Source organism: Platichthys flesus, chromosome 21 (assembly GCF_949316205.1).
Source record: "Platichthys flesus chromosome 21, fPlaFle2.1, whole genome shotgun sequence".
Classification (NCBI taxonomy): domain Eukaryota; kingdom Metazoa; phylum Chordata; class Actinopteri; order Pleuronectiformes; family Pleuronectidae; genus Platichthys; species Platichthys flesus.
This window is the reverse complement of record NC_084965.1, coordinates 863,668-876,007: the sequence shown is the minus strand read 5'-3', so window position 1 is coordinate 876,007 and position 12,340 is coordinate 863,668. Positions and strand designations below refer to the sequence as shown.

Below are 12,340 nucleotides of genomic sequence, written 5' to 3'. Positions count from 1 at the left end.
GTCCTGGATTAAAACCCACGTTAGCCACCAGGTGGCAGCAGAGACTCGGTTCTGCTGTCGGCTTTGATTTCACCGACTCGTTTATCGCTGAAGAACATTTGAGATTATTCACGTCTGATTTGATGAAGCTGTTTATTTGTGTAACTTCAACAACAGCAACGTAAACAGATCAAATCCAACAAACTGGAGGAAGTGAGGGGACGAGAGGGTTTCATCCTTTTCTTCTTTGTGTCTTTTCATTTGATTTATTGAACGATGAGAAACATTTTTAATTAACCAGATTTACACTGTAAACTTATTTATCGTGACAACAGTTTGAAAACTGAACCAGGATCTGCAGCGGTTTGTTTCCAGGACACTGATTCCACGATGCTCAAAGCTTCTTCACTTCCTGTTTCACTGAATGATATGAAGAGTTTCATTTGAAATCAAAGTGATAATTTCATATGCAGTGATTCCTGTTTAGTTTCTTAACTGAGAAGTGAAACTGACGGTTTGGAACAATTGGACCAAAGTTCAAAAGATAGAAAATAAATGTATTCCCTCAAAATCGATCGATTTAAAAGAACAGACTCAAAGGTATTTTTATTTTCCTACAAAAAAATCGGGAGATTGAAAAGAAACTCTTCAAATCACATCACAGCTTTAATTATGTATATTTATTTATTTATTTATTTATTGCTTTGTTGGATCTCAGATTCAGATTTTAATGGAGGCTCCACCCTGACACGACTCTTTATCTATTTTGCACAGAGAAACAAAAAAAGACCAAACCGCGTAAAGCAATAAACGGTTTGCCGACACATTCAAGTGAATTCTTAGAGAATCTTTTTCTCACGGTTTGAATCTGTGGCTGATCCGAGGAAAACACCTGAAATGCACAATAACACCTGAACGAGTGGAAGAGACTTGTTTCCCTGATGCAGCACAGACAGTGTTACTGAGGAATCACAGACGAACACACTGACATGAAGCTGCGTGTTTTTATTCAAGTGTCAAAGTGTGTGTACAGCGCTCTCTCTCTCTCTCTCTCTCTCTCTCTCTCTCTCTCTCTCTCTCTGTCTCTCTCTCTCCGTCCTCGTGGTCACCCGGGGGATCTTTACTAAACGCTTTATTAGACTAATATGAAAAAGGAAAAAGACAAAAAAGAAGAGTTTTACTGGTCTGGACTCTGTTTCTACTAGATTCTATTGAGAATAATAAAGATGTAGGTAGATTCTTAAGACACTGCTGAACCGTGAGGAGGCGTCTCCAGGTTGCAGTGGTGCTGAAGGGCTGTTTCCAGTAGCAATAGACCCAGAGTGTGCCTGCTACACATCCACCCACCTCTCCAAGCCATGCTCCCACTTTGACTGACTGGCTGATTGACAGATTAAGTGTTTTTGATAATGAGCGAGGTCCACGGTCTCTCACCCCCCCCCCCCCCGTCACCGCTGAGGCTCAGCACTGAGAGCCGATTGGCTGATGACATGATTACAGGAAACCACAGAAAGGTTCAGATTCACGAAGACGTTCGAAAAGACCAAATCAGAAAACTGGGCGGGTTCATGAAGTCAAGATGCAAATCTGCATCATTCAGGAAAATAAATTGACCTCCTCAGTTTCAATATGAGAAATTTAATTAAAAAGCATGAAGTGGTACAAGAGTCGATGATTTGTGTAATAATTCAAACGTCAGAATGTTTCCACAGCGCAGGGAATGAGAACCCGGCATCGAACCTCTGATTCTCTGATTCTCTGAGGGAACTGTTCCTGGTTTGGAACGAAAGCTTCATCACAACGGTTTGTGTTGAACTTCGGTGAATCTGGACCTTTGGTTTCACTGAGCACAAAAACTTCAGCTGCACATCGACTGTGTCGCGTCACAGCAGCAAACTGAACCGAGTTCTGAGTCCAGGCGGGAAACAGGATCTCAAACCGGCCCGTGTGTCACCTTCAAAATAAAAGGACAAACTCGTAGGTACCAACCCGGAGGACATGCACAGGAAGTGGTGTCATTGTTCATTGTTCATTGTTGTTACTGTTGTTACTCTTGACTGTGTGAAATGCAATACAACACTTGTGTAACCAGGCGGCGAGCGAAGCTGCGTCTTCTTTACAGAACCGAGTCAGTTCATGGATTTGGTTTTTCCAGGCGTCCTCTCACTGCTTCAACCACCGTCGCCCCGTTTACACCGCAACTGGTTTCACACCGATTGTCAAAGTGGTTCCACCGGGTCTCTGGCTTCATATCACACAGAAACCTCATATCTCCAGATTGTTGCCTCGATTCAGGAAGATGTTTGTAACGGAGGCGTCAGAGTTCATCACCAACACGTCAGGTTGGAAAAGGTCAAATCAGAGTTTTGAAGATGAGGTTTATTTATATGAGAAGTGTTAATGTGAGTGGATCCACGTCAGAGATCTTACTTTGAAAAAGTCAGGAACTTAAAGAAGACGGACAGGAAGTGGGAGATTCTTTAACAGTAGTGCCCTCAACAAATTCAACAACTGAACATTACACACATGAGAATATCAATGAGTGAGAAAGTTCTGAGGTTTCCTCCGACCTCAGTGAAACCTCGTTGTAAAGGAGGCGAAGCTGTGCCTCAGTGAGCCCCCCCCCCCGTGTTTTAGAGACAATAATTTAAATATATATATACACACTTTTTAGTACTTTGAGTTGAAATACTTTAGTATTTTGCAAATTCATGTCTCTGTATAAAAAAGAATAAAGCCTCCTGTAATAAACCAGAACAAATTTAATACTGAATCTACAGTGTTGGTTTTATTTTGAAGTTTCTGTGTCTGCATATATATTTATGTCTTTAATACAGAATATTGTGAGAAAGAAGACATGAGGACGGAGAGAGGGGAAGAGGAGGAGAGGAGGAGGAAGGAGAGAGGGGAAGAGGAGGAGGAAGGAGAGAGGGGAAGAGGAGGAGAGAAGGAGGAAGGAGAGAGGGGAAGAGGAGGAGGACGGAGAGAGGGAAAGAGGAGAAAGCCGAGAGGGGAAGAGGAGGAGAGAAGGAGGAAGGAGAGAGGGGAAGAGGAGGAGGAAGGAGAGAGGGAAAGAGGAGAAAGCCGAGAGGGGAAGAGGAGGAGAGAAGGAGGAAGGAGAGAGGGGAAGAGGAGAAAGCCGAGAGGGGAAGAGGAGGAGAGAAGGAGGAAGGAGAGAGGGGAAGAGGAGGAGGACGGAGAGAGGGAAAGAGGAGAAAGCAGAGAGGGGAAGAGGAGACATGAGAAAGGAAAGAGGGGAATAGGATGAAGGAGAGAGGGGAAGAGGAGGAGAGAAGGAGAAAGGAGTGAGGGGAAGAGGAGGAAGGAGAGAGGGGAAGAGGAGGAAGAAGAGAGAGGAAGAGAAGAGGAGGAAGGAGTGAGGAGGAGAGGAGGAGAAGAGGAGGAAGCAGAGAGGGGAAGAGGAGGAGAAGAGGAGGAAGGAGAGAGGGGAAGAGGAGGAAGCAGAGAGGGGAAGAGGAGGAAGCAGAGAGGGGAAGGGGAGACATGAGGAATGAAATTAGTTTTAAAATCAGTCTGGAGTCATACTGCCTCCTGCTGGAGAAAACAGGCTCTGCAAGAGAGGGGTAGAGGAGACATGAGGAAGAAGTGAGGGGAAAAGGAGGTATGAGGAAGGACAGTGGAAGAGGAGGAGGAAGGAGAGAGGAAGAGGACACATGAAGGAAATGAGTTTTATCTGTGGTAATACTGCTTCCTGCTGGAGAAAACAAGCACTGAAAGAGAGAGGGGAAGAGGAGACATGAGGAAGGAGTGAGGGGGATGGAGGAAGGGGAGAGAAGAGAAGGAAGGAGAGAGGAGGAAGAGGAAAAGAGGAAGGAGAGGGGAAGAGGAGACATGAGGAAGGAGTGAGGGGGATGGAGGAAGGGGAGAGAAGAGAAGGAAGGAGAGAGGAGGAAGAGGAAAAGAGGAGGAAGGAGAGAAGGGAAGAGGAGGAAGGAGAGGGGAAGAGGAGACATGAAGAAAATTAGTTTTAAAATCGGTTGTAATACTGCCTCCTGCTGGAGGAAACAGGCACTACAAGAGAGAGGGGACTCCCTCACCCTGATTCTGATTCCTCAGAACAATTCTTGGATCATTATGAAAATAATCCAGTTTCCAGTGGACTGATATCAGTGAGTGTGTGATTCGCTGCAACTGATTGAACCTGAGAGTTACACTGAGTCATGTTCTATTCAAATGTGTTTTCATGAAAAGTAAATTCTGATGTAACGTCTAAATTTAACTTTGTTTGCATCTTATATACTTTGATTTGTTGTTCATCAGTAAATATTGAGACAGACCTGAAGCAGAACTAAAAACACACGGACTCAGTGGATCTACAGCAAATCATCGTTTATTCTCCTGCACGTTTAAAAGCAAATAAAAGTAGAAGCTCATGTCTGTGAACGTTCTCTCAATCCCAACGACTCACAGAAGCTTCACAGTCGACCAACATTCAAACGCTGCAGAGCCCGTGACGCCCCCTAGTGGTAAAACAGAAATACAGTACAGAAACCCACCCTCCCAGTTAAGCCCAATCTGTCACTCAAATAAATTAACCCGATAGTTTTGCGTCAGCGTCCATCAGTGTTTGCACCAGTGCTTTAGGGGTTTCACGATTCAATGGAGAAAAGAAAATGTTTCACTTCATTTCATGAGTTGTTCTTTCAAACTTCTTCTATGTTCACTGGACATTTTCTTAGTTTGAACCGTTTTTTTGTTTTGTCTCCAAATCCAAACCCGTCCCTGTTGTTGCCTCCGGCCGCTGAAACGTCCACAGGAAGATCTGGACCTGCTTCTGAGAGCGAGTGTCAGGCAGCGTGTGAACCTTCTCACAGGAAGGAGGGATGGAGCAGAGGAAGGAGGGATGGAGCAGGGGAAGGAGGGATGGAGCAGAGGAAGGAGGGATGGAGCAGATGGAGCAGAGCGGATACGCGCCACAAAAACAAAAAGATGGATTCTAACGCAAAAACGACACCGAAAAACAAACTGCAAAAGAGAAGCGGTCACGGTGTCTCCATCACACCGGAGTGAGACTGAATCGACTCAGGAACGAATCTGCCAATCACAGCGTCCGTTCATCAGTTCTACAGAACGTAGGAAAGAGTTGACGTTTTCCATCGACTCCTCAAAAAGCTGACGAGTCATCGTTCGATGTTTCTTCTAGAAAACGGACAAAGATTGAAGCAGATTCGTTTCGTGTGGATCCTTTGATCTGATGATTCTTTTTTCAGCCCAATGAACCAAACTGAACACAGTAAAAAAACAAACAGAACAATGATGACATCAGCAGGTATTGACCTGTCAGAGAGAAACGTTGTTGTGCATCAGAAACACAACAAACCTTTGTGTGACGGCTTCATCAACACAACTTAAACAAACAGGGCAGTGCAGTGTGTGTGTGTGTGTGTGCTCAGCAGTTTTCAAGCTGAACTTAGAGCCAGCCATCGCTGAGCTTGGCACTGGTCAAAGTTTCTCATTAGAGCGGCAGAGTGCGCTTGATGTGGCGCTGGCACCCCCCCCCCCCCCCCTCATAGGGGGGGTGGAGTGTTGTCGCCGCGGTGCCGGGCGCCGTCACTCGTCGGAGCCGACCGAGCGTTTCTGGTTCCTCTTGCGTGGAGATCGTCTCGGAGACGCTTTGTCTGTGAGGGGGGGGAGAGAGAGAGAGAGAGTGTCATGGAGGAGGAACATCTGGCCTCGTTCACACCTTCTCATAACATCTGACCTGAGATCTGATCTCACTTCCATGCAGACAACACCTACGTCACTTGTGTTCATCACAAGATTAAAGAGGTTTCCTCTACTAACATGGAGGAGGTGGAGTTAATGAGCTACACTGCAGCCAGCCACCAGGGGGCGACCCAGATGTCGTCCATCTCTATTTACAGTCATGTTTTAGACAGTTTAGTCCAAAAAGAGAATTGTGATTAAGAAAAGATGAATAGGTGCAGCCGAAGCTCCACTTTAATGTTGTATATCATCTTAATTATAATTAATAGAATAATGTTTGTTCAAAAAGAGAGAACGTTGGTTTGAACTGATGAATAAAACAAGGTTTCAGTTTTCATAAACGATCCTGGATTAACTTTCGAAAACAGAAATGTAGAACTTGTGCTGATGTTAATTCAATTTCTCCATCTGACAACATCTTCATTTGACCCAACATGGTTTAATATTTAATTATGACACCGAGAGCTTTGATTGTTCAGCTACCCCCCCCCCCCCCCCCCCCCGTGAGAAGAAACATTTAAGACCAGAAGGTTCAGAGTCCAGACACACGACATGAAGCAGACCTCACCTCTGCGACTCTGCACTGAAGACGCAGGGAAGCGTGACAGCGAGGAAGAAGAAGGAGAGAGAGAGAGAGAGAGAGAGAGAGAAGGTTAAAGGTCACTGAGAAACAGGTGAAGCAGGAAGACAACAGAGACGTCAGCTGACCCAGCGAGGAAACATCAAAGGACATGGAGAACGTCTGGACTCCAACAGCCATTTGTTTGTGTTCATGTTAATTCACCTGAACTCATTCAGCAGCTTGTCGTCACTCAGGATTAAAACACTGAACCAGTTACTGTTCATCAAATGAGTGAAGAGTACGTACTGATCTGGTTGAGTGTTTCCTGAGGGATCCAGCTCAGATCCACGTCGCTGTGGCTCGAGGTTCCCATCTCCACCTTGGCAGCTGGACGCCTCCTCTGCACACACACACACAGACACACACAGATCACAACAGAGTGTAAAGTCCATGTTTAACACTTGTTATTATTTGAAATCACTTTTTACTTCATCAAGAGATTTGACTTCTACATGCACATGACTGGTTGGTGATCTGAAACTGAGCCTTTAAAGGAATAACTCTTCTTCTGGATCATTTCCTCTGTTAATGAACGAACATGCAGGTGTTTGATCTTTAGAGAGACCCCCCCCAGAGAGATAATAAACGTGCTGTTTACCTTTCGAGACTCCATCAGCTGGTGGAGGCCGACAACGACCAGCAGCCCGAGGCCCGACAGGAAGACGTACATGAAGATCCTGAACATGGAGACAAGAGGGTTTGGACGAAGAGGGAAAAGAACCTAGAATATCCAACCAACCCCACCCCCCCAACCAAACAGGTTAAATCACATACTCATGAGGTCACTGTGACCCTTGACCTCAAAAGATAATCAAGTTCACCCAGACCTGAATTTAAAGAAATTCCTTCCAGTCGTTCCTGAGATATCACGTTCACATGAAAACATGACACCTCTGGCCACTAGGTGTCACCAGCGCAGAGACATAACAGAAATAACTGAGAGAAGCAGAACCAACACGTACGTCTCCCCGTCCAGGCCGTCCTCTCTCTCTGTGATAGTCACCGTCTGGTTGAACACCGCGTCCTGGAAGATGTTTCCCTGCAGAGCGGAGGACAAAGAAGAAAAGAAAGGAAATCAGGACACGAGAGGATCAACATGGAGAGTGAGAAGAGAAGAGATGGAGGAAGAATCAAAGGTCAGAGGTTAAATGTTGAAGAGCATGGAGGGATCCTTACACTGCCGTCCTTGTAGTTGAGGTTGATGACGAGTCCGAACGGCCGCCCCCCCATTGGCTCCGCGGGGATGAAGGAGTACTCGAACGTGGCCTGTTTGCTGGCTGGCACCACGGTGCCCAGCTGCAGAGCCGTGAAGTTCTGGATGTAGAACTGGTAATCCTGACCGAGACAAACAGAACCAGGTTAGACTGGTCAGGGACCAGGGACCTGTGGTGGTGTGTGGTGGTTGGAGCTGAGCGGGGGGGGGGGGGGTCCTGAGACTCCTACCTGTGGGTAACGGAAAGACGCGTCCAGCGACTCCACCACGAATTCCTCGGATCCCTTGTTGGTGAAGCCGAGCAGGAACTTCACGATGTCGTTGGCTGGGAAGTCTGGAGGGAAACCAGGACACGGGTCAGACGAGGTCACACAGCGATGGAGAAATGATGAATGAGAGAAATTAGTTCTTTACCATCTCCCTTGACAAACAGGATGGTGGTGTCAGCGTTGGGGGAAGCCTTCACCTCTCCAACCAGCGCCTCCTCCTCTTCCTCTTCCTTCTCTTCCGTCTACACACAAACACAATCAGCAGGTTTAGTTTCCCTGAGTATCAATTCATAACTTCAAGTCGAATCTAATCTTGTGTGAAAATGTTATTGTATTAAATGATTAGTTTCTTCATCAACATACGAGTCCACACGTTGACATTTTAGATTATAAACATGTACCTCTAGAATATTTTAAATCCTCCATCATCTTTGTGTGTGAATAACATTCTGTCCACGTGTTTTGTTTGTGATATTTGGACCTTCATGGAGTCGGTCACTCACCAGCTCCACGTTATCATCGTCTTCCACCTCCGCCTCATCGTCCTCGTCTTCAGCCGTCACATCGTCCACCACATCTTCCTCCACGGCCTCAGCCTCCTCATCTTCAGTCAGATCCTGAGCACTCACCACCGGCCCTGACATCAAAACAACAGGTTACTCTCAGTGAATTGGGTGAAGAGCTCTTCAGTGATTTTCAACCACATCAGAAACAACAACAACAGGTACAAACACCTGCAGGTCTCTGCTTCCCTCACAGAACCAGAACCACCGAGCAGGAGAGGAGAAGTGACTGCACAGCTCAGCCTGTATCCAAAGGGCGACGGTTTCAAACACACGACTTCTGTCTCAGTTTTAATCAACGTCCGTTCTAACACGCATGAAAACTGAAATCACATGACCTGTCACATGCACGTGCCAGTGTGAACAGAGCTGAACAGCTGTTAGCGACCCCACAGGGTCAGTGACTGATTCTCCATGTTGTGTTAGTCTCTAGGAGCTGAGGCTGGTGGGTTCTCTACTGGAAAGAGGTCATGTGACAGGAGCTGGACGAATCAGGAAAGGCTACGTCCTGGAAGAAAAGTTCTAATCAGCGGTCGTGAGCGTCTACACCATCGTTTCCAAACATCGCAGTTACTTCTTTAACTAAAACCATGTTTACGATCTTCTGCTGAAGCGATTCGAAGGTGTTCAAAGCCTCTGGGAGTCGCTGGCTTCAGTCACATCATCGGACAGACGATCAGGTTCAGATATTTATTAAAATGTAGATTTGAAACCCAAAAGGTATGTGATCAGTTCTGCTTACAGCAGCTGGAGGAGCGTTGATGTAAACTATATTCCGTGTGGAGGGTTATCTTTAAACAATTGGACCAATCGTAACTTTGAACCCAGACCAACATGCAACTATCAGAAAAATCATCCTGAAGAGATGAAATAGGAATTATTTCAGAGTAAGACTAAATGAAAATTACTTTTTTATAATTCCACATGTGGGTTTTACACAGAATCAGAGGTTTGGAACCACAGTGAAAATGCAGGTTAGTTCAGATCACGTAGAACATGTAGTTAGTCCCGTTACAGCCTGAGAGAGAAACTAACAGAACATCAACATCTCGACTTTAAACAGAACAAGCTGCAGATGATCTTCAACCACGTGACCACATTCTCTATAATATATTACTATAATAATTACAATGAGGAAACGGAACCAGACTGTCCGTGACGCTTCCAACCAGAAGGCTGTTAGCATGATGCTACATTTAAAATGAGACTCGTGTTTCTGCTGAATCAACAAATCAGACATGTCCCAGTTAATTAAAGGTATTAAGTCCCCGCGATGTAAAGTGAGGTCACCGGGGAGTGAAGCCTCTTTCTGGTAGAGCCCAGAGACAGTTAGCTTGTTAGCTTCAGTAAGGACACGTCAGTGTTAGCAGGCGGACAAAGTGCGGCCCTGCAGCTAGCCGCTAACAGCTAACAGCTAACACTCAACTCCATCCACAGAGACCTTCACGGGACAGAACTCACTTCACTTCACGACCACAAACTACCACCGAGTCCGGGGAAACGCCACGAGTCACACACAGTCATATCCAGTTAGATCTAAATTAGGCCGCCCTGTTCACTGAGCTAGTTAGCTGCTAGCGCTAGCACGTCCGCGGCAGCTAGCTACCGGAGCCTGTCCCCAGCGGAGGGTTAGGTATAGGGTCGGGGTTCGGGTTACCTCTGGTGAGCAGCGCAGCCGGGAAGGCTAACAGCGCGAGCAGCAGCAGTTTGGAAAGAAACTTCATCTTTAGAGGCAGTAACCAGCGACAGCTCTCACTTCCGCTTTAAACACACCGACCGGAAACAGTTGGTCCGCTGGCGAAAGACGTCCCCAGCGCTGTGTTCCATGTCGTGTCGATGGTTCCATGTGCTTATCACGTTATTAGCTCGACATTAGCATCTGGTTCAGTCTGTCCGGTTCAAGAGTTCTGTCTGGTTCTAGACTTCAGTCTGTCCGGTTCTAGAGTTCTGTCCAGTTCTAGAGTTCTGTCTGGTTCTAGACTTCTGTCCGGTTCAGTCTGTCTGGTTCCGTCTGTCTGGTTCAGTCCGTCTGGTTCTAGAGTTCTGTATTGTTATAGACTTCTGTGTGGATCAGTCTGTCTGGTTCTAGACTTCTGTCCGGTTCAGTCTGTCTGGTTCCGTCTGTCTGGTTCAGTCCGTCTGGTTCTAGAGCTCTGTATTGTTATAGACTTCTGTGTGGATCAGTCTGTCTGGTTCTAGTGTTCTGCCTGGTTCTAGACTTCTGTCTGTTTTTAGAGTTCTGTCCAGTTCAGTCTGTCCGATTCTAGAGTTCTGTCTGGTTCTAGAGTTTTGTCTGGTTTAGTCTGTCTAGTACTAGAGTTCTGCCTGGTTGAGTCTGTCTGATTCTATACTTCTGTTCTGATCAATCTGTCTGGTTCTAGACCACTTGAATTGGTGGGAAAAGCAGAATAAAAACAAATGTTCTCATAAATATCAATTAGGGATGTCCCGATCCGATATTGATATCGGAAATCAGTCCGATATCAGCCAAAAAAGTGAATATCGGATTTTATCGGACTGAATCTAAAAACTCCGATATAAGCGCTCCGATATAAGCTGTCCATTAACCGCTCCAGGACTTCTATAATAGGTGACTCTGGTTTGATCACACTCCAACACAGTAGGTGGTAATGCCCCTTAATTAACGTTGGTGCCGGCCGCGGAAGAAGAGCGTCTCTGATCCAGCATGCACAGCCCACGTGATCACAACAACGACAACGTGTGTGCCTGCAGCAAGGTGTAGTGATGTCGGCTGTGTGGAAGTATTTTACCGTAAACTCGGACAAAGACGTTGCAGCTAAATGCAACATTTGTCAGGCGCAAGTGTCCCGTGGAGGGACAGAACCGGGAAGGTTCAATACAAGCAACCTCATCGCACATTTGAAAAAACACCACAAAAAAGAACATGAGGATTTTCGCGAGAGCAGCAAGGCGAAGCAACAAGCCTCTGGCTCGCTTCAGCAACCCACGCTGGCCGAAAGCTTTGCAAGACGTGACAAACTACCACGGGACAGCAAAAAGGCAATGGCCATAACATAGGGTGACCAGACGTCCTCTTTTTCCCGGACATGTCCTCTTTTTGAGACCTAAAAATTGCGTCCGGCAGAGATTCCAAAAAGGTCCGGTATTTTGCCTCGTCGCAAAAAAAATATTAATAATTTTTTTTTTTTTTTTTTTTGCCTCGTCGCATATTTTTGTTTCTGGGTCTTTCACATAGCCTACTAGTTATTTCGGCCTTCCAAGTTCCCTTACGTTCCACCTTCTTGCGCGAGCTGACTGTAGAGAGAGTCTGTCATTGGGCGACCGATCTCAGGGTTGCCAGAGCCACGATAATTATCCTCCAAATACGACTATTTTGAGCCTTTGGAACAATATTTTGCCATTTCCAATCTGGCAACCTTGAGCACCTTGCCGCTTCCACTCCGTGCGCTGTTTACAACAGCACATTACATCTGCAGCCATGCCTAAACGTAAATGTAAGTTCACGGACGAACGAAAAAAAAAATACCCATGTTTTCGCCTCGGCCGTGATGCTTCGGAAGCTGAGTGCATGACATGCAGAGCAGCACAGCAGCAGGTCCGTCTGACCAGATCACCACAGGGGCAATCTGTGAAATGGAGAGCTACTTCTGTGAGGCTCCGATTGAACGGAAGAGCAACCCTTTACACTACTGGAGCCTAAACCAAGCTCGACTCCCCACCATGGCAGCAACAGCAGCTAAATTCCTCTGTGCTCCCTGCACGAGTGTGAAAGGCTCTTCAGCACAGCGTCAATTATCATTGAGGAGCACAGGAGCAGGCTGACAGCACAGCATGCTGAAATGCTTATCTTCTTAAAAAAAAATCTCCACATTATGCTCGGACTGCAGAAAGTGGAGAAGGAGGAGGAGGAGTAGTAAGGGTAGTCAGCACTGACTGATTATTATTTGTTTTATGTTCTTGTTATTAGAGTGATATGTTTATTGTG

At 46.2% G+C, this 12,340-nt stretch overlaps 1 protein-coding gene across 1 annotated transcript; it reads right to left on the bottom strand.

The window, feature by feature from the left end:
* Positions 1 to 4,312: 4,312 nt before the first annotated feature.
* ssr1 (signal sequence receptor, alpha) lies at positions 4,313 to 10,187 on the bottom strand. The gene is made up of 9 exons (XM_062379197.1): positions 10,031 to 10,187; positions 8,314 to 8,447; positions 7,956 to 8,052; positions 7,772 to 7,875; positions 7,505 to 7,663; positions 7,291 to 7,367; positions 6,927 to 7,005; positions 6,575 to 6,668; positions 4,313 to 5,618 (listed from the first exon to the last, which is right to left on the bottom strand). The coding sequence occupies exons 1-9, from the start codon at positions 10,095 to 10,097 to the stop codon at positions 5,551 to 5,553; spliced, it is 879 nt and encodes a 292-aa protein (XP_062235181.1). The 5' UTR covers positions 10,098 to 10,187; the 3' UTR covers positions 4,313 to 5,550.
* Positions 10,188 to 12,340: the final 2,153 nt, after the last annotated feature.

What these genes read in the sequence shown, in the direction of transcription:
- ssr1 (XM_062379197.1), bottom strand. Translation starts at nt 10,097, where the DNA reads ATGAAGTTTCTTTCCAAACTGCTGCTGCTCGCGCTGTTAGCCTTCCCG. An exon ending in CCTGTTTGTCAAGGGAGATG is followed by an intron (nt 7,876 to 7,955) that starts GTAAAGAACTAA and finishes GTTTCCCTCCAG; the next exon opens with ACTTCCCAGCCAACGACATC. An exon ending in GACGGCCTGGACGGGGAGAC is followed by an intron (nt 7,006 to 7,290) that starts GTACGTGTTGGT and finishes CTCCATGTTCAG; the next exon opens with GATCTTCATGTACGTCTTCC.